We start from the raw sequence: 20,091 nt of genomic DNA, 5'->3' as shown, positions 1-20,091 counted from the left end.
TACATATACCGACAATACATTTACAAACGTATTAATATATACAATATACATGCATGAAAGTTAACCATGTATTTCCAGAAGAGGCAAGTTGTATCTTTTAATAATGCAATTTAATGCATATAAAAACTTTACACTTGCCAAAAGTAAATGTTTAAAAAGCGAGTTATTACAAAAGTATAGTCCACTTGGCAATATTATATCCATCCCACTTGCCCTTTTTTCTTCAGACAAAGCAGCCATGAGAGCCCCTTCTCTGATGACTTGGCTTCCTCGTCGTCACTCCGTTGCTTTTGGATTCGCCTACTTGTCATTATTTTTTTTAACGTCTGGATCGATTATTATCGATTAATTATGCTATTACAATGATGAGAATATTACAAAGACGATTATACATCCGACAATTCTACCATCTTGTGAGAATACACGCCTGACTGCACCTCTCCGAGCCGTCCTATGAGATCCATGTTCGATGGTACGCCCTGCACCAGCTGAAGATCTCCCGTAATCCGTTTCTCCATAAACTGCATAATTTGGTATTTTCTGGGGTTTGAACCCCAGATCTCCGGGTGTAGAAGCATTACATGAATCTTTAGTCAAATCATTGGACCAAGAGGGCTTCCACCTACTTGTCATTATAAAAAGTATAAAATTACAATATTGTTAGTTGTATAATTTATAATATTTTTGGCAATTTCATTGCATCCGGCCGGTTTATTTTCCACTGTAATCCATGTGCGCGCGAGCCCAAGAAATTTTACCCCTCTTGCATTATTATATAAGCATATACAATAATAGTAATAATAATTGGAATTCGAATAGTGAATAGTATTAAGATTCTTTTCATGAATCGTTATTCTCTGTCAAATTGGAGATAAATAAAATCAAGTAGAGACAGAGGAAGAGGTCCTCGAGTCTCGAACAAAGACGCATTCTCTCTTCTACTTTGTATAAATACATTTTAAAAACCATACTGGTTATTAAAATACTGAGATAACTAATTACAAGTTTTAACCCTACATTACATTACATAATCTTTCTTTCTCTTTCCATCAAAATTTGTTGATGGAAGAGGGAACTGGTTTTCCTCTAGGGAAGCCAAATGGAAAATACGGCGGAGGAGTTGAGCGAGTGCCGTCAAGGTTGAAGTCGGAGCTGAGATTCTCTGGCGGGGATAGTAGTAGTCATCAAGAATACAACTCGGAGGTGGAAGCGCCTTCAGCGGCTATAAACGGTGTAGCATCGACGAGTATGAGTTTTGGAAATAATCTTAACAACTGGGATAACTCATCTTCTCAAATAAGTTTCACCATTGATGAACCCGGAAAACGGTCCAAGACCACCGACTTTTTCACCTTAGAAACTCAGGTAAATTTGTGGTTGTTCACTATATATATTTGTGCTGTATAAAAAGTTGAATATATCAACTTTCTATGCAATACAAGTTTCATAATTCTTGGAATCTATTAGGTAAGGGGGTAACTGCATATGCAGAAGTTGAGATGTTTTGTACTTTGGTACTTTTATTTAAGATTGGGGAGCGCTTAGGATTGATATATGTATGATTTACAAGTTGTATGTTAATAAATGATTTTATACTGTGGTCACTGGTCAGTGGTTTTATGTAAGACATATAATTTGGAATCTATAAATCATATTCAAACTCCATAAAGTTAATTAGCAATAAGAGTCCATGTTGAAATACATGTTAGTAAAAATGTGTGTCACAAATTCATGTATGCTGAGTGGTTTTCTGTACGAATATATGAATAGCTAGGAGAAAATTTAACATTGATTTATGTATATTTTCCACAAGTTAGTCATTTGCTAACAGTTGTTTATTGTGTAAAGTTTTAACATGATGTTTTGTTTGGACTATTAAGTGGTTATATTCCTTTTCGGTATGATATGGTTTTGATTCTTTAGTTTAGCATGCCACAAACGTCACTGGAGAGTTTGATAAACATCCCAGAGGATTCGGTGCCTTGGAAGGTCAGGGCCAAGCGTGGATGTGCTACTCACCCGCGCAGCATCGCTGAAAGGGTTAGTTGTATTATTGTTTTGATATTAATACAAACTACATAACTAAGCATACATGAGAACTATATTTGAAACCCGAAGAAAACATGAGTATGATCAAGTTTTATGTGTAGGAGAGAAGAACGAGAATAAGTGGGAAGCTGAAGAAGCTACAAGAACTTGTGCCCAATATGGACAAGGTGAGGCGTGAGGGATATTACTTATATAATTGTCAAGTAATTTAGATGTAATTAAGAAGATTATATAGGGCAGAATGATGTTGATTTCTTTTTGCAGCAAACGAGCTATGCAGACATGTTGGATTTAGCTGTTGAGCATATCAAAGGTCTTCAACACCATATAGAGGTGCGTTCTTAATATGCATATGGCATTTTCTCAAGCTGAAGTAAATATGAGCATTATCTATATTATAATGTTGAGAAAATGTTATTTTTTAAACCAAATTATGGCATTTGTAAAAGCAAATATGGTAACATAGCAGCCATTGCACAATTGATCAAACCATGAACCAATCTTTACTCAGGGGGCATATTATCCTTTCTATACTCCAAAACGTACATGACAACTGTAAATTTTAAAGTTAGTTTAGGTTTTGATCTATATCCTGGTGAGCATAAAAAACAAAAAAAGATCATTTGATCATATGATTATTTCCATTTATGTGTGTCAAAATATTTGCATGGTCTCTTCATAGTTTCTTTTGCATGGATCTCTTAATAACGAATAAGTTTGTTCATTTATATTCTTTTACCTTATTAACGTAAATTATCTCATACGTATTTTCTTCTAAAATTTTTTTTTAGCAATGACTTCTCTAAACTAAGAATTATACATAAATCACTACAAGAAATATGAGTATTGGTAGCACATCCCCGTAGCACGAATTCACAAACTGCTACTAAAAGTGGCCAGTTGGAATGTCTTACTTTATTGCAGCGTTAAAGTAGTGTTATGCAGCATTTTGTAGGATTTTTAAGAAGCGGGAAGTCAAAAATCTATTTTTTAATCTCTGTAACATTTACGAGCGCCAAATACTTAGTGAAAAAACATATTTGGCACCATAATATTTGGCTTTGTAGAAATAATTTTTTTTTGTTCTCGTATGTGTTGCGAAATGAGATTTGGGTTTTCAAATTGAAATTGAAGAGTATTAGATCTCTTCGCGAGACTAAGCCACGAAGGAGCTTGTGTCGGAGTTGCAGTGACGATAACTCCAAATCTCGTCCCCAATGTCTGCCACACCGGCGAATATGAAGTCTCTCCATGGTCTCACACGTGGTCCCCTCGGAGGCGTGCGGCGGAGGAGGAGCTTCGGAGGCGGCGAAGAATCAGAAACCAATTGCAGCGGTGGAGGCAAAATCGAACAGGCAGAGAGAGATTCCGGCGGAGTCTCCCGGATTAGGCTACGGCGGCGTTGTTGAGGTGAAGACCAAGAATCGCAGGCTCTGGGCGGCTCTGTCTCGCGACGAGATCGAGGAAGACGTGTTCAGCACGAGTGGGAACAGGCCGTCTCAGTCGACCGCGAAAGAGGACGAAGACCTTGCAGAAATATCTCGATGTAAGTCACAAAGTGTTCGACGAATTGCCTCACACAAAACTTCAGCAAGAAGATTGTTTTTTATAGTGTATCGTGAATGTCTGTGAGTGTAGGTTATCTTTCCTGGGTTGTGTCTTGTGAGGATGAATGCTGATTGCTTCAGGGTATCCACTTCTCGCGCTAAGGTATGTTTAGGCTTGTTGAATCAACCTGCCCATTTTAAAGCTACATTGATCCGTAAGACTGTATGAAGTAGACTGTTATGTCTGAAGAGCTTAAGCAAGCTTTAGATCTGTCTTTGTAGATCTTAGGACCATGAATATGATATAAAGTTTACATTTTTATTGATTATTTTGACCAATGAGTGCTTAATATATAGTTAGTAGACAAAATTATGGCTTTGAAGTCTCTGTTCCAGTTATGGTTTGTGATTTCTGATCTTTTTGGCATTGCTTTTCATTGTGTTTGTCTCTGTATCTATGGACGTTTGGGATCGTATATATCTAGGGATGCTGTTTATACTTTGATAATTGTTACAGTGCAGTTTAAGCTGAGAGCCATGTTTCGTTCTTGCTCTCTTTATGATCTTTTATGCAACTTTCATGTGACTATTTCCCAAGTAGGCAAGTATGAGGGAGATATTAATTTGACATATAGCGTTGGTAGATCAAAGAGTTAAAAGTTGTAATCTTTCTATGCAGATTATCATTGAGTGTCCTCTACACATCTTACACAGTTTGAAACTTATAAAGTTTGAAACTTTAGTCACTGATCTCTATTTAGCATTCTTCAGTGGTAAATGATGGTTACACATTGCTGTGTTTGCAGATATTTTTAACAATTTGACCACAAATACACAAACTGGGACCAGATGTGGAGAGAAAGCCAAGGAGCGAGAAGCATTTTACTTTGAGGAATTCAGGAAATAGAGTTAGTATAAGACTTGACTAAGAGTTATGGTGATAGTATAACACATGTTTGATGTTAGGGTAAGACTTGGAAATTCTATGTAAAATGTATGTTTGATGAATTTAATGCAATATATAATATGTATATTTTAGTTGTAAATCAGTTTGCAGTTTATAATTTATGCAATACATTTTTATCAATGAAAAAAGAGGATGATTAACAAAAGAATGATTAATGATATTTATAAAAGGTCTGTTTAAAATTTTGATTTGTAAATAATATTCTTTTATGATTTCCCTAAATTTTGAAATTTCATAATAAAATAAAGATTATGTTTAGAAATTTCATAATAAACTTTAATATTTTCATAGTGTAACTTAAATCTTAAATTTAAACTAAAGTTTAATCTACATCCTAAATCTCATACCCTAAACCCTAAACCACATACCTCAAAACACTATATTCCAAACCCTAAACCTATTAATCATCTTGTTAAGTTTATATCATTAGTTTGATTTAGTTTAAATTTTAAATCTTATCATCTTGATAATCTTATATCATTAAATGAAACCTAAATTTGAAACACTAATCTTAAATGTACACCCTAAACCTAATACCCTAAACTCCAAACTTAAACCTTACATACAAAGTCACAAATCTAAAATTTTCAAATTTATAATATAAATTTAAACTTAAACTCCATTATATGCTACAACTCAAACTATAATATTAATTATAAATTTTAACCCTAAACCCTAAACCACTTACCTCATATTAACATATACCATAAAATATCAAATCTTAAATTATAAATAATTAATAATTCCCATAAGATAAATATATTACTCCAAATTATATATAATATTTCAAATTATAAATTTACAAAATAAAGTTAAATCACCAAGTTAAAGTTTAAATAACTTTTACAATAACTATAAATAATTAGAGAGATAATTTGTATTGTTTTTTTAGAGCCATTGATTTTGATTTTGATCAAAGGCCCAAAATCATTTTGTCTATCTATCCTCACACTTTCTTCCTATTGGTCAATTTGTTTATGGCATGGATCACAACAAATCAATGGTTCACAGCCATTCATTAACTCTCATCCAACGGATACAATTAAACACATTTATTATTATTTTTTTCTTTTCTTCTTCCTCCTTTTCTCGTTTCTTGTTTCTCAGATTTCTCTCCTCTCTCTTCTCTCTCACAGTCACGACACTGCATCTCTTTTTCTTTTCAATTGCTCGTCGGAAATCGAAAGCCCTGATTTCAGAGACTTGAAGGTGATATGGCTAAACTTTTTAGTCCGTGATTTGGATTATTCATCAGAGTTTCCTGGTTTTTTTTCTAAAAGGGTTTCTCTAAATCTGTCTTGTAGTTATGATGTGAAGTGCCAAATTCGGATTGTCTCCCTGTCTGAAACTGTTGATGAAAGTTTGAATCTTTTTCTGTTTTTGTTTTGAAAACTGGGTTTCAAGATAACCAGGAGATGAAGAAGATGAAGAACAGCCGGAGATGGAGAGAAGAGGCGGAGGCAGAGGAATAAGCAACGATGGAGAAGAAGAAGAAGAAGAAGAAGAAGAAGAAGGAGAGCAGACAGAGACGCAAATAGGAGGAGGATGGAGTAGGAAGATGACGAGCAGATCGAACGGTGGTGGTCGTGGCTGGTGGTCTAGGCGTCGTGGCGGCGGAGATCGAAGAAGAACGTGATTTAGTTAGGCTTAGTTAGGTTAGGTTTGGTTAGGGTTAGTTAATAAACCAGATTTGTATGTAAACCGGTTTTTGTAATAAACCCATACATTTGTAAACCAAAATTTTTAATAATAAATATTTCTTTTCACAAACCAATTATATTAGAATTTAATTTTAATTTTAAACCTGGATTAAAATATACTAATTTATAATTTTAATTAATAAAATATAAATGAGAAATAATAACATAGCATTGTATCTATGTTATCATAACATATTTTATAGCCTTATAAAAACGTCATGAAAATATACATTATAGCAATAAATCAATGCTATAAAAAGATTAATTAAGAGCAGACGTTTACCGCTACAATATGTCTATTTATTATAGCACATGAAAAACGCTATGATAAATGGGGGGTCTATTATAGCTGCGGCTGTCACGGCGTTCTTCGAAACGCTACGAAAACCCTATGATAGCGTTTTTCGGGTGCTACTAATACCGATTTTTCTTGTAGTGAATCATAATCGATCTACGTACACATACAAATAGATGATTATGTATATATGAATATAATATGATACAATACATAGCATATAGCATGTTAGAGGATAACCTTAGATGCTGAGGTTCCGTATAAACCCAAAATGTTAGTCTATGAAGAGATAATTTAGTTGAAATTCTATTCATATAAAGCCATACAAATATACATGAGATTTTAAAACATAGATAGGCTTGTACGATATCTCACTTGTGAAAATATTTGCTTGCTTAATGGGTTTTTTTTTCGTTGATTGTTTGTCATGTGTAGTCGCTGGAAAAGGGGATGGAGAGATGCACTTGCGGGGCATGCAAGAAGCGATGACGAATGATATGATATGTTTCCCAACATGATCCAAGACAGTATGTAAGAAAAAGAGACTAAGTGAATCAATTTTTTTTTTTGAGCAACGACTAAGTGAATCAATTCAAAGACAGAAAAGGAACACAACAACAGAAAAAAATAATGAAGTCTGGTTTTGGTACATTCTCGAAGTCTTCACCACAATTCGTTGATCAATTAGAATGTGTAGCATCTTATGTTTACCAATGAAATTTGACTTTAGAACCTACTATTTGAGATTTGGTACGTGTGTGTATAGTACTCGATCATATGTTTCAGTCTATGAATTCAGTTTCTAAACTCCGATATACTTATCACAATAAACCAACTACAACGTAAGTGTTTCTCTCTCAAATCTCAACAGTTTATCTAAGCCAATCAGGAGTACAAATATCTAAGCCAATTATAAATGAAGGAAATGGAGGCAACTACAAAAAAAAATTGCCAGCCTGCCGAACTATAAACGGGAAGGAAGGTTGATGAAATCTTCTATCCGTACATAAAATACTTATAAATTAGGCCATTGATTTGGGGTTGCTAATAGCCTTGATCAACTCCTTTATGTCATTCTGAAATATCATGCACGCAAACTCTATATCATCCAAACTAGGTTGTATAAGTCCGAGGGCATCTCCAATCTAACTCCATATTTTCTTCCAAAATAGAATAAAAATGAATATGAAGTAAAAAATGTTCGAATTCAGCTTTATATTCCATTTTATAACAAAATTTACTTCATTAGTAGAATAATTTATTTTATTTTTTGTTCACTTACTTCACATATACTTTTAATCCATTTTGAAGAAAAAATAGAATTTTAAATTAGAGATTACTGTGACAATATATGGTTTAGTGTCTACCACCTAAAATCTCCTCTGTAATACCTCAATATTCATCTAATGCCACCATTTAACAAATAAGAAGACAAAAATTCAAAATTTATTAAATATGAAACACAAAAACTGTCGGTGTCATATTATAATGATATACTAGTGTAGATATAGACAAAAGTCAAACTGGCCGTAAAAAATAATCCGAACGTAATTGAATCTGATATAAATACCTGATGAGTTTCGTTCTACCATATTTTACATTTTTGGTTTTACTGCACTGCACCGACCCCAAACTTTAAGAATTCTATATGGAGCTAAATTTAATTCTGAAAAATCAAAAACCCGGTTGAATCCGAATCAGATGAAAATTAGCCATCCCATTCCTAATGTAGTAGACACCTTTTTTGAACAAAATGTAGTAGACTTTAAAAATAGCATATACAACAAATAAATCAGTTTTAGTTCATACTTGTTCACAATTCACGATGCGTGAGTTTAGTTAAAATCTACTTTCATGCGCGTAAAGTGACTGACATTTATTGACCTCATAAACAGCCTAGTAAAGGCAAAACACATATACACTCTTTCTCTCTTCCTACTTCTTGATCAAAGCCGCTCTCCCTCTCTCTCTACTTCTTGAACAAAGCAGTAGGACAGTACAGAGCAGAAGACATGTCGGACGACGAGGGAGGTGAAGAGTACCTCTTCAAGATCGTCATCATCGGAGACTCCGCCGTCGGCAAATCCAACCTCCTCACCCGCTACGCTCGCAACGAGTTCAACCCCAACTCAAAAGCCACGATAGGCGTCGAGTTTCAGACACAGAGCATGGTCATCGACGGCAAAGAAGTCAAAGCTCAGATTTGGGATACCGCAGGTCAAGAACGCTTCCGTGCCGTCACTTCCGCTTATTACCGTGGCGCAGTAGGAGCACTCGTTGTCTATGATATCACTCGCAGCTCCACCTTCGAAAACATAGGTCGCTGGCTCGACGAGCTCAAGAGTAAGCTCTTATCTCTCTATATCTTAGATCTTAGACATCATGATGATGCTTTTAGATCTAAGATCTTGGCAATGATGGATGAATCTTGAATTCTTGATGCAGCTCACTCTGATACAACAGTAGCGAAGATGCTTATTGGTAACAAGTGTGATCTCGAGAGCATTAGAGCGGTGAGTGTTGAGGAAGGGAAAGGCCTTGCGGAGTCTCATGGTTTGTTTTTCATGGAGACATCAGCGCTTGATTCGACCAATGTGAAGACGGCTTTTGAGATGGTCATTCGTGAGATCTATGGTAACATTAGTAGGAAGCAGCTTAACTCTGATTCTTACAAAGAGGAACTAACTGTGAATCGGGTTAGTTTGGTCCAGAACGAGAATGAAGGGACAAAGGCGTTTTCTTGCTGTTCGAGTTAATGTCTCTTTGTAACCGGTTTTTTTTTTGGGTCCTGAGGGTTATAACTTATAGAAATATCAGAGACATTGTTTTGGTTCTCAACTGAAGATAAAAGCAAAACAGAGAAAGTGTTTTGGGTTTCTTTGTTATAGAGATACAAAAGAAATGTAAGAAAATTCGGACAAGAAGTTTGGTCATTGTAGAATTTATGTTCTTATTTCTACTTGTAACTTTTGTAAACTTTGTGAGTGTTAAAATCAATTTTGACATTTTCCTATTGAACTTTAGTTTGGTGGTCTACAAATTGTCCATGCTTCAAATGTTTATGCCTAAGACCATCTTCCTCTATTCTCTATAATACATATGTGTTTTGTTCAAATGTATTTCTGTATAATAATAATCTCTAAATATAGAATAAAAATGAAAAAAATGTTATTTCTTCTTCTATAAATAGATGAAGAAATATCAATTTCTGTTTTAGAAGAAAAATTAAAGATGGAACGAAATACTTATATCTCTAAAAATTATTATAGAAGTGAATATAGAGAAGCGTGTTGGAGATGAAATGTGGGGAAGATGTTAGAGAAAGAAGGTTTTTTATATAGAAGATATATATAAAAAGTAAAGATCTATGTATTCCCTTACAAAATGTGTGTTATCTTAAGTAATTTCCCTTATTATTAATCGGTTTGAGTTAGTAATTCATAACAAACTCGAATGTAATATGGCAAGAAAATATAGTATGTTGTGGATTTCATAATCAACTTTACAGAACCAAAGATAGTATTTCTCAAGCTAGTAATCGGAAAGAATATGGAGCAATCTCTTATCCGCAAGGGCCAAAGACCATGATTAGGAATTGAATATAAGATGATTAAAGTAACAATCATTTTAATACGCGTTTGCTATTTCACAATTGTTTCTTCTATATATGTCTATTTCACATTCTAAGAATGGAAGATAGCGTGTTATGCGTTCTTCATATGTCAATGTTATCATAGTATGAACAGTTAATTTAGACGATTGTAGAAAACTTAATAATGATGATTATGGTTGAATTTGTCCAATAAAAAAAAGAAGATGATTAATAGTAAAGCCAGCCTTGGATCTTATGGGTTCACACCCACATATTTAGCAAAATGAACATGTTTATGTTTGTTTAAATTTATTATTATTTCAATTCATATCACCCATAAGATAAAACACAAGTACGAAAATGATAAAAACAATGATCATTATTAGTCTATCTCTCACTGTGATCTCCAATACTCGGCCATTTCAAAGCCATTCTTACTATAGTGATAATCTTCAATAGTCATATCAATCTCCGCTTGTGTATTCATCACAAACGGACCATACTGAACCACCGGTTCACCTATCGGTTCTCCAGCAATTAATACAAACCGCAACTTCTTAGAAGATGACTTGTTCCACACGCTAACACCGTCATTTCCTTGTCCAAACACCACAACGTTGTGTGACGAAACAGGAGAAGAGTTTGATGAGCCAAAAACAGCTCCACCTTCACCACTTTCTAGAACGTAAGCAAACGCGTTCCACGATTCGGGAACGTTCTGATGGAATTGAGCTCCTGGATCGAGAGTGAAATCTAGGAACATTGTTGGTGTTCTTGTGTAAACAGGGGACTGTATTCCCATTGATTCTCCTGCTATGACTTTGACTTGGACACCGTTTTGTTCTGCTTTTGGTATGTCTGAGTTCGATAGTTCTTGGTAATTTGGCTCTATCCTGTCGGAATTAAAACTTAAAAAGTCAATTTTACGGTTAAGAAACTCCAAAGAATGTCAAATTTGTAGGTGTGTGTTTGTGTTACATTTTCTCTTTGGAGGAAAGATTGATCCAAAGCTGTAAACCTTTGTTAACTTCTTCTTCAGGCATTTCAGAGTGAATGATTCCTCTTCCTGCAGTCATCCACTATAATAAAAAGAGAGAGTAAAATATACTATTTAAAAGCTTTCTAGGGGTTTTTAAATGGTTGGATTATCAAATTGTTAAACAGTTAATTCTGTTTTTCTTTTACCTGAACATCACCGGCATAGATTGTACCCTTATGGCCTTTAAAATCTTGATGAGTAATCCCTCCCTACCAAAAAAAAAAAACATTACAAGAAGATAGTTAGAGTATAATTATTATAAATTTAGGATAAAAATGTTTATTTTATAAAAAAAATACAAAAAGAGGATGTTTCTTTTACCTCTAGTACATATGTAACAGTTTCAAAACCTGATCAGTGATCAACATAGATTTTCACCAGAAAATGTTAGATATATATTAGGGAATTACATTAAACCATTTTCTAATATATTAATGTAAATGTGTATATATGTATATGTGATTCTGACCTCTGTGAGGATGATCTGGGAATCCAGCTGGAGGTGAAACTGCCCCAAGAATATTTAAAGAGTTATTAATAAATGGCTTCCATTATTTAATGTATAAACTAAATAAATAAATAAAATGGCTGCTTCCAATAACTTACCGGAGAATTCATCTAGCATCAAGAAAGGATCCAACAGCTTCTGCTCACTCCTGAGTTTATTCAACAAGAGAAACCTCAGAAGATATAAGACATTGATAATCATTGATATTTCTAAAATAGAAAGATTAATGAACCTGGAAATGCCACGTCTAACGACGGCTCCATCGCCTTCTTTCTGAAGCTTGGCAAAGATTTTCTTAATTACAGATCTTGACACGAAACTTTGGGAAGAAGAAGAAGACATGGATGTGATGTTTCTGATGAACCCGAATGTAACCAAAGCTCGAAGCGTATTTGCTTTGTTTATCGCAGCTCTCATGTACTTAAATTAAAAGACTACTTGTTTTTAGTAAACTGAATCTTGTTTGTGTGTTTTGGTTTTGTTATTGTGTGTAGCTATTTATAGAGAGAGAGGATCATGACGGCTTTAAGAGGTTTGTGGGTCCTATCAGGATTTAAAAAGCTTGCACCGCCGCATTGTTTGGAACCAGAACGTTGATTACATTTTGTCATGCTGACACATTATGACACAAGATTTGACGCTTATGATTCTGATAAGCTTTTCGTGTATTCAACTTTTTCAAATAAAATTAATTAATACTGGATATTATTACTTTGTTCAATTTTAGAAGTTCTCCAAATTTTAATTTTCAAAAAAAAAAAAATCAAAATTTGAGTTTCTATAAAATGAAAATGCATGAGAATTTATAAAGTAAAAAAAAAGATTCTTTTTAGACTTTCGATTTCTTTGTATTCAGTTCAGTCTTGATTACGATAATCTAGATTCCGTTCAGACCTTTTAATATCTTCATATTCAGTTCAGTCTTGATTACAATAGTTGATATCTTGCATATTTACATTGTTTTAGCCATTCATTCTTGTACATTTTGATCATATATATGAGGATTTAGTCATCTTTAGGTTACATTTTGCATACATGAGTCTTTATTAGGTGTTGGAGTGTGCTATGGAGTTTTTGGAAGTGTTTGGAGGCATTTGTGGTGTAAAAGGTTGAAAGATGAACATGGATGGAGACCTTAAAGATATCTTTTGAATCCCATCTTCTGGGAAAACATTGGAAATTGAGATAGCTTTCTAATGGAAGTGGTCTCAAGTCATTTGGAGTTGTATTGGAGGAGTTATGATCAATCTACTGGAGGCATATCAATACTCGAACACAGTACGCCTGGAGCGGGGTGACGGAGCGGGGTTACGACCCCGCTGTGTATCCAGAGCGGGGTGATGGAGCGGGGTTACGACCCCCGCTCGGGTTTACACAGAAATGGAGGAAAAATGGCTGGAGCGGGGTTGTGACCCGGGTACGGAGACCCCGCTGCGTGTTATCACTTGGTCGTTTTTATGATTTTTAAGGGGTTTTTTAGACTTTTCTATTGGTACCATTAGGTTTCTAAAGACCATATAAATACTCTTGTAATCCCAAATTTGGGAATGAACTCTTTTTCTCTCAAAAACACATTTGTAAACCTTGAAGAAAGCTTGGATCTTTGATCCTTTTTCATCTTATTTTCTTTGTGTTTGTTGGATTATCTTGTTCACTAGCATGTTTAACCTTGAATCATCTTTGGTTTTTGGGTTAATCATGTCTATTAGTGAGTAGATCTATCTAGGATTCATGGGCTAGGGTGATTAAGGGTGATTAGTGAAGATCTAGGGTGTTTAGTGTTAAATCTACTTCTTTCCTTGCTTGTTGAGGGTTCTCAATGCTATTTTGGTCTTGATCATACTAAAATAGATCCTTAGACATTTCCTGCCCGAAAGGTGTATGATGAAATGTTTGAACCAACTCTTCAATGCTTTTAATGCACTTTGCCAAAGAGATTTGTTGTTAAAGGTGTTAAGATTGCTATTAGACTTGTTCTCCATGATTGCTTTAGTAACATTCAACCAAAGGGATTTGATGCTTGAGTTGTTTTAGCAAATGAACATTCATCTAGGGATAGAGCTTGTTTAGTATTGTGTCTAGGCATAAGGAAAGTGTTTGATTGATAGCTTGTCACCTTTAGATTAGATCTACATCACCCAAGATCAAATGCCTAGCCCCATGAGTCCACTTGCTTCATATTGAGAAAGAAAGTTCACTCTTTTATTGCATTTCTCGTCTAGTTTTAGTTCACTTCACTTCACTCAATTGGTTGCACTTAGATTAAGCATAGACTTGCATTCTCTTTGCATTAGAATCACTTAGGATTGGTTCGACAATCTTTTATATTACAACATTTGGTTAGGGACCCTTGAAAAGTCCTAGCATCAAATTGGCGCCGTTGCCAAGTTCTATTGTGATTTTGACATTGGGATTTAGTCACTTGCTTGAGACTAAGTCATTTTTATTTTATTGCGATATTGGCTCTGCTTCTTCTTTCTTTTTCATTTCAGGTGTATGAACTTGAGAAGTAGAGGGACTACAAACCTCACTCCTCTAGTACCAGACATCCGGGCTTTGGAAAGAGAGAATACAAGAAGAAGGAGAGAAGAGGAGCAACAGACTCATTTCAACAGATTGGGTTTTGATATGGCTCACCATCAAGATGGAGAGATCCCTTTGGGAGCTGCCCAAGAGGGAAATGGTCAAGGAGCTGCCAACCTTCGACCACAACACCCACAACGCCAAGCTCGCGCCATTGGAACCTATGATCGCCCTCACATTCATGGTCATAGGTTGGGAATCAGAGCACCACCTGTGGAGAACAACAACTTCGAGATCAAGTCAGGGCTACTCAACACCATTGAGCACAACAAGTTTCATGGCCTGGCAGCTGAAGATCCTATTGATCACTTGTACAAGTTTGATCAGTATTGTAGTTTGTCCAAGACAAATGGTGTCTCTGAAGATGCATTCAAGCTGAAGTTGTTTCCCTTCTCTTTGGGAGACAAGGCACATCAGTGGGAGAGGTCTGTCCCAAGTGACACTATCACCACTTGGGAGGGATGTAAGGAAGCCTTCTTGGAGAAATTCTTCTCTACCTCAAGGACAGCTAAGATAAGGAATGAGATCTCTGGTTTCCAGCAGAAGAATCTAGAGAGCTTTAATGAGGCATGGGAGAGATTCAAGGACTACCAAGCTCAGTGTCCTCATCATGGTTTCAGCAATGAGAGTTTGCTTAGCACTTTCTACAGAGGAGTTCTCCCATCTTGCAGAAACAGGCTTGACACTGCTAGTAATGGTTTCTTCTTGGGCAGAACTGAGCAGGATGCAGAGGAGCTGGTGGAGAACATGGCAAAGAGTGATTCAGTCTACAATGAGGAGTATGATAGAGCCAACAGAGGGGATGACCAGCAGACAAGGAGAGATATCAAGTCTCTGCAAGACAAGTTGGACTTGGTTCTTTCAAACCAATCCAAGAAGGAACAGGTTAGCTTTGTTGGTGATCCTAGTCAAGAGGTTCCTCCTAAGGTGAATGAAGTGGATGGGTTAGAAGGTCAAGAGGAGTTATGCTTCATCAACAACAATGGTACTTGGTACAAGAAGGAGCCCAACTTTCAGTATAACAACTACCAGCAAAGACCTTATTCCAACAACCAACCAGGTGGTTACCAACCTAGGAACAACCAGCAAGGAAGCCATCAACCTCAGCAGAACCCTCCTCCTGGTTTCTCCAACAAAGGAAACCAGTCTACTCAAGCCCAAGGAAGTTCTTCTCAACATCAGGCTCAAGACACAAGTGTGGAATCAATGTTCAAGCAACTACTTGAAGCTCAGTCAAGAAGTGAGAAGAAAATTGGTTATGAGTTGAAGAACATCCACTCAAAGATTGATGGGAGCTACAATGAGCTCAACAACAAGTTCAAAGCTTTGGAGAATCAGTTTGCCTCTATGAGTTCCAACTCCAATCGCCAACAAGGAACTCTACCAGGAAAACCAGAAAAGAATCCCCAGGAGTCTTGCAATGTTATCATCTCTACTACTTCTTCAAAGATTGAGCTGAGTGATTATGAGAAAGAGGTAGATGGGATTGAGAAGATAGTGTTTGGGACTGAGCTTGGGAAAGTTGAGCAATTGGTTGTAGCAACAGCTGAAGCACAGATGGTGGATAAAGCTATAGAAAGGGTTCATGTACAAGCTGAAAGGAAGGTTGAAGCAATGAATCTGCTGAGAGTTGAGCCTAGTGCTGAGAAACCAGTTGAGAGGAGAGCTGACCAGAAGCTGAAAGAGGTGAAGAAAGACGACACTGAGATTGAGCCACCACCGTATGAGGTCCCACTCCCATTTCCACAAAGGGTCCTCACCAAAGCTCAGAAGAAGGTTATCTCCAAGCTCAGGAAAGATCTTAGTGATGTTGGGTTAGGCTCCCAGAAATCTCTGGTATGCGTGAAGCTCATGTTCAAATGATGCTCATCAAAGACATTCTATACCACCAAGCAGAAGTGGCCGAGCTTTTGGACATCTCCATTTTGAAGATTGATCCACCAGTCCCTCCAAAGTCTCTCCCTAAACTAGAATCTCAAGGGAAATTCACATTGTCTTGCTCCCTTGGTAAGATCACTATGAATGATGCTTTGGTTGATTCTGGTGCAAGTGTGAATGTGATCTCATTGGAAATGGTGAAAAGTCTTGGTATTGAAGGCATGAAGCCAAACACATCTTCTCTCATGTTTGGTGATTCATCTTCTACAACCCCTATTGGCATCATCAAGGATTACCCTTTGAAGATTGGAGCATGCACCATTCCTATAGACCTCACTGTCCTGAAGATGGCAACTGAGAAGAGAGTTCCTTTGATCCTTGGCACTCCATTTCTCACAACAGTTGGAGCATGTATTGATTTCCCAAACAAGAAGGTCACACTCCTCAATGTGAACAAGACTGTCTCTTACCCAATCCAATCTCCAATGGATGTTGGGTATTGTGGAACAATCACTTGTGAAGAACCATCCATTGAGAAGACCCAAGCTAAGGTGGTTGTTCCTGAGAAAGAAGATCTTGTTGGAGAGTCCTCTAAACAGTTGTGTGTTGAGCACTTGGAAAGTGCTAAAAGGGAGGAGGTGAGTAGAGCCACAAAAGCTACTCATGACAAGAAGAAGATAGTGAACGAACCTCATCCTCCACCTCTTGATAAGACTCCTCACACTCTCACTCTCCATCCAATAAAGCTCAAGGATGGAGCCATTGAGTACAAGATCAAGTGCAAGGGTAGGTTCAAGCCATTCTCAAGTGCAAGGGCCATCATCCCTCCTCAGCTTCAAAACGACCCCATCAAGCTCCAAGAGCTCCTCTCTCAGGTCCTCACCATCACTCTTGAAGGTGGGAAAGATCCTCCTTCTCACTAGTATAAGAGAAAAGGTAGTCAAGCTAGTGACTCAAAACAAGCTCACTTGGGAGGAATTCCCATGGTTATCCTTGTATATAAATTTGTTATTTCATTTCTTTATTTTTTTTATGTTTTCAATAAGTGTGACAGCAGTTTCAGGCCAGCTCCAAACTCAAGCTCTAGACACCCATTACCACACCTCATTCTCCACTTGAGGTATCACTCCAACCCTTCTTTGTACATACCATTGCTTTTATCATATTTTCGGTATCTCCTTCTCTCTTATTCACACAGAGACTGTGTGATCTAAGTGTGGGGGAGGTACCAAGTATTTAATCATGTTTGTTTTGTTGATTGTGAGTCTCATGCATTGCATTGTACATTCATATATGCATAAAAAAAACCATTAAAAAAAAAAATTGAAAATTCCATAAAGAATCATGTAGTTGCATCACTTGCATTCTTAGGATTGAGTCTAGATCATATAGATTGCATTCACTTGCATAAGGAGCAGCTGTTGATAATGCCATGTAAAGAACACTTGTTTGCACTGAATTTGACACCCTGGTTAAACATATCAAATAGCTTAGGCATCTCTTTAAAGCCTTGCACGCTTCGAGCTTTGAAAACTCTTCTTGAAGCATGTGCTTGCTTGATATTGGCATTGTTCTTGAAACCAGCTCCAACCTGAATCTTGAGTTAAATGAACTTAATCTCTCTTGCATATGGGCATTTGCATACTTGATCATGGATCTCATACACATTTGGGTTATCTTTTCCATTGTACCACTCTTTGTTAACCCAAATGGCACTCACTTACCCTAAAACCCTTACCATTCTTTGAAGCCTACATTGATTTGTATGAGTGAGGTCTCATTTGATAGTTTGTCATGTGCAAAATCTTGAGAGTATTGGGAGCGACATGGATTTGTTCTCATCTCTTGCTAGCATAGGGTCATCATTTGAGCTAGCTTCTAGGATGGTGAGTGGGTGTATATTTCTTAAAAGATTAATGTCTTGGGTTTGGGGTGTGAGAAAGATGAGCAATAGAGTGTTATGAGAAAGAAAAGCCCTAAGGACCTAGAATAGAAAGAAAAGAAAGCTCTAGTTTGTATTGTTTGAGACCTTCCCCCTAAATATATAAAAAAAAGAAAAAAAAGAAAAGAAAAAGAAAAGAAAAAAAAAAGAAAAAAAAGGATTCAAAAAGATAGTGGGGAAGAGAAAATAAAAAGAGTTAGAGCTTAGAAAAATGAATAAGAGGTCCTTAGTGGTTAAGTCATAAGAAAAGAGAGTTGTTCATTGGGTGAGTGATGTGAGTGTTTGTTATTTTGGGGTATGAGATGAATGAAAGGGGTGTAGAATGATGAGGATGAATCCATGTATGCATGAATTGCTCCTAGTCTTAGATAAATTTTGCATAATGATCAAACTCCTTGATTCTTGAGTGATTGCCACCTGAAAATGATGCATTGAACCCTCTTTTTCATCCATATTAGACCATTTGATCACCTAGCCAAATGATTGAGATCATATGCCCATTTGTGAGAATTCACCTTGTGTGTGTGTGTGTGTGAATCAATGTGAGGGCTGGTTAAGAGGAATTGTTGGTTTATGAGTATTGCATCTTGTGTAGAGGCATAAGAGTATTGATAGGCCTAGAGAAGCTAGAGTATAATAAGAGAGTGTGCTCATGATATTTGCTATGTTTCTTTAGGATGTCAAGTTGAGTGCTATGAGTGTTTCTTTTGGTTATAAGCTCCCATCTTTATATCTATCCTCCTTGAGTTTTTGAAAAGTTTACTTGAGGACAAGTAAAGGACTAGTGTGGGGGAGTTGATATCTTGCATATTTACATTGTTTTAGCCATTCATTCTTGTACATTTTGATCATATATATGAGGATTTAGTCATCTTTAGGTTACATTTTGCATACATGAGTCTTTATTAGGTGTTGGAGTGTGCTATGGAGTTTTTGGAAGTGTTTGGAGGCATTTGTGGTGTAAAAGGTTGAAAGATGAACATGGATGGAGACCTTAAAGATATCTTTTGAATCCCATCTTCTGGGAAAACATTGGAAATAGAGATAGCTTTCTAATGGAAGTGGTCTCAAGTCATTTGGAGTTGTATTGGAGGAGTTATGATCAATCTACTGGAGGCATATCAATACTCGAACACAGTACGCCTGGAGCGGGGTGACGGAGCGGGGTTACGACCCCGCTGTGTATCCAGAGCGGGGTGATGGAGCGGGGTTACGACCCCCGCTCGGGTTTACACAGAAATGGAGGAAAAACGGCTGGAGCGGGGTTGTGACCCGGGTACGGAGACCCCGCTGCGTGTTATCACTTGGTCGTTTTTATGATTTTTAAGGGGTTTTTTAGACTTTTCTATTGGTACCATTAGGTTTCTAAAGACCATATAAATACTCTTGTAATCCCAAATTTGGGAATGAACTCTTTTTCTCTCAAAAACACATTTGTAAACCTTGAAGAAAGCTTGGATCTTTGATCCTTTTTCATCTTATTTTCCTTGTGTTTGTTGGATTATCTTGTTCACTAGCATGTTTAACCTTGAATCATCTTTGGTTTTTGGGTTAATCATGTCTATTAGTGAGTAGATCTATCTAGGATTCATGGGCTAGGGTGATTAAGGGTGATTAGTGAAGATCTAGGGTGTTTAGTGTTAAATCTATTTCTTTCCTTGCTTGTTGAGGGTTCTCAATGCTATTTTGGTCTTGATCATACTAAAATAGATCCTTAGACATTTCCTGCCCGAAAGGTGTATGATGAAATGTCTGAACCAACTCTTCAATGCTTTTAATGCACTTTGCCAAAGAGATTTGTTGTTAAAGGTGTTAAGATTGCTATTAGACTTGTTCTCCATGATTGCTTTAGTAACATTCAACCAAAGGGATTTGATGCTTGAGTTGTTTTAGCAAATGAACATTCATCTAGGGATAGAGCTTGTTTAGTATTGTGTCTAGGCATAAGGAAAGTGCTTGATTGATAGCTTGTCACCTTTAGATTAGATCTA

The 20,091-nt window shown here is 36.4% G+C and overlaps 3 protein-coding genes, 1 long non-coding RNA gene and 1 other non-coding gene across 7 annotated transcripts; 3 read left to right on the top strand and 2 right to left on the bottom strand.

Annotated features, from left to right (window-relative positions):
- The first annotated feature begins 802 nt into the window (after nt 1-802).
- LOC108821579 (transcription factor bHLH129-like) lies at nt 803-7,211 on the top strand. Of its 3 annotated transcripts, XR_008943654.1 has the most exons (7): nt 803-1,365; nt 1,924-2,040; nt 2,151-2,216; nt 2,314-2,382; nt 3,184-3,595; nt 3,688-3,759; nt 4,403-4,662. XR_008943654.1 is itself a non-coding variant. In XM_057005805.1 (5 exons), exons 1-5 carry the CDS (start codon nt 1,063-1,065, stop codon nt 4,418-4,420), a joined length of 573 nt encoding a protein of 190 aa, XP_056861785.1. In that variant the 5' UTR covers nt 811-1,062; the 3' UTR covers nt 4,421-4,662. The 3 variants fall into 3 exon arrangements, 2 of the variants coding, with proteins under 2 accessions (XP_056861785.1, XP_056861784.1); XM_057005805.1 differs by lacking the exons at nt 3,184-3,595; nt 3,688-3,759 and having other exon boundaries at nt 811-1,365; XM_057005804.1 differs by lacking the exons at nt 3,184-3,595; nt 3,688-3,759; nt 4,403-4,662 and adding an exon at nt 6,994-7,211 and having other exon boundaries at nt 819-1,365.
- On the top strand, nt 5,244-6,333 carry LOC130509643 (uncharacterized). The gene is made up of 2 exons (XR_008943655.1): nt 5,244-5,772; nt 5,868-6,333. It is a non-coding gene; the product is annotated as an uncharacterized LOC130509643 (long non-coding RNA).
- Nucleotides 7,212-8,436: 1,225 nt separating the features above from the next.
- LOC108846263 (ras-related protein RABA5c-like) lies at nt 8,437-9,571 on the top strand. The gene is made up of 2 exons (XM_018619488.2): nt 8,437-8,901; nt 9,004-9,571. Exons 1-2 carry the CDS (start codon nt 8,571-8,573, stop codon nt 9,312-9,314), a joined length of 642 nt encoding a protein of 213 aa, XP_018474990.1. The 5' UTR covers nt 8,437-8,570; the 3' UTR covers nt 9,315-9,571.
- An 869-nt stretch (nt 9,572-10,440) lies between these two features.
- LOC130509017 (pirin-like protein 2) lies at nt 10,441-12,166 on the bottom strand. Its single transcript, XM_057004547.1, has 7 exons — nt 11,930-12,166; nt 11,796-11,845; nt 11,659-11,697; nt 11,511-11,539; nt 11,336-11,398; nt 11,129-11,229; nt 10,441-11,043 (listed from the first exon to the last, which is right to left on the bottom strand). Exons 1-7 carry the CDS (start codon nt 12,112-12,114, stop codon nt 10,545-10,547), a joined length of 966 nt encoding a protein of 321 aa, XP_056860527.1. The 5' UTR covers nt 12,115-12,166; the 3' UTR covers nt 10,441-10,544.
- A 2,624-nt stretch (nt 12,167-14,790) lies between these two features.
- On the bottom strand, nt 14,791-14,897 carry LOC130510356 (small nucleolar RNA R71). Its single transcript, XR_008944028.1, has one exon. It is a non-coding gene; the product is annotated as a small nucleolar RNA R71 (small nucleolar RNA).
- Between the last annotated feature and the right edge of the window lie 5,194 nt (nt 14,898-20,091).

This window comes from Raphanus sativus, chromosome 3, assembly GCF_000801105.2.
Source record: "Raphanus sativus cultivar WK10039 chromosome 3, ASM80110v3, whole genome shotgun sequence".
Lineage (NCBI taxonomy): Eukaryota > Viridiplantae > Streptophyta > Magnoliopsida > Brassicales > Brassicaceae > Raphanus > Raphanus sativus.
Note: the sequence above shows the minus strand (reverse complement) of the source record. Positions and strands in the feature narration are given on the sequence as shown.

What these genes read in the sequence shown, in the direction of transcription:
- LOC108821579 (XM_057005804.1), top strand. Translation starts at nt 1,063, where the DNA reads ATGGAAGAGGGAACTGGTTTTCCTCTAGGGAAGCCAAATGGAAAATAC. An exon ending in TTTTCACCTTAGAAACTCAG is followed by an intron (nt 1,366 to 1,923) that starts GTAAATTTGTGG and finishes TTGATTCTTTAG; the next exon opens with TTTAGCATGCCACAAACGTC. An exon ending in CGCGCAGCATCGCTGAAAGG is followed by an intron (nt 2,041 to 2,150) that starts GTTAGTTGTATT and finishes TTTTATGTGTAG; the next exon opens with GAGAGAAGAACGAGAATAAG.
- LOC108846263 (XM_018619488.2), top strand. Translation starts at nt 8,571, where the DNA reads ATGTCGGACGACGAGGGAGGTGAAGAGTACCTCTTCAAGATCGTCATC. An exon ending in CTGGCTCGACGAGCTCAAGA is followed by an intron (nt 8,902 to 9,003) that starts GTAAGCTCTTAT and finishes TTCTTGATGCAG; the next exon opens with CTCACTCTGATACAACAGTA.
- LOC130509017 (XM_057004547.1), bottom strand. Translation starts at nt 12,114, where the DNA reads ATGAGAGCTGCGATAAACAAAGCAAATACGCTTCGAGCTTTGGTTACA. An exon ending in GTTAGACGTGGCATTTCCAG is followed by an intron (nt 11,846 to 11,929) that starts GTTCATTAATCT and finishes GAATAAACTCAG; the next exon opens with GAGTGAGCAGAAGCTGTTGG. An exon ending in CTGTTACATATGTACTAGAG is followed by an intron (nt 11,399 to 11,510) that starts GTAAAAGAAACA and finishes TTTTTTTGGTAG; the next exon opens with GGAGGGATTACTCATCAAGA.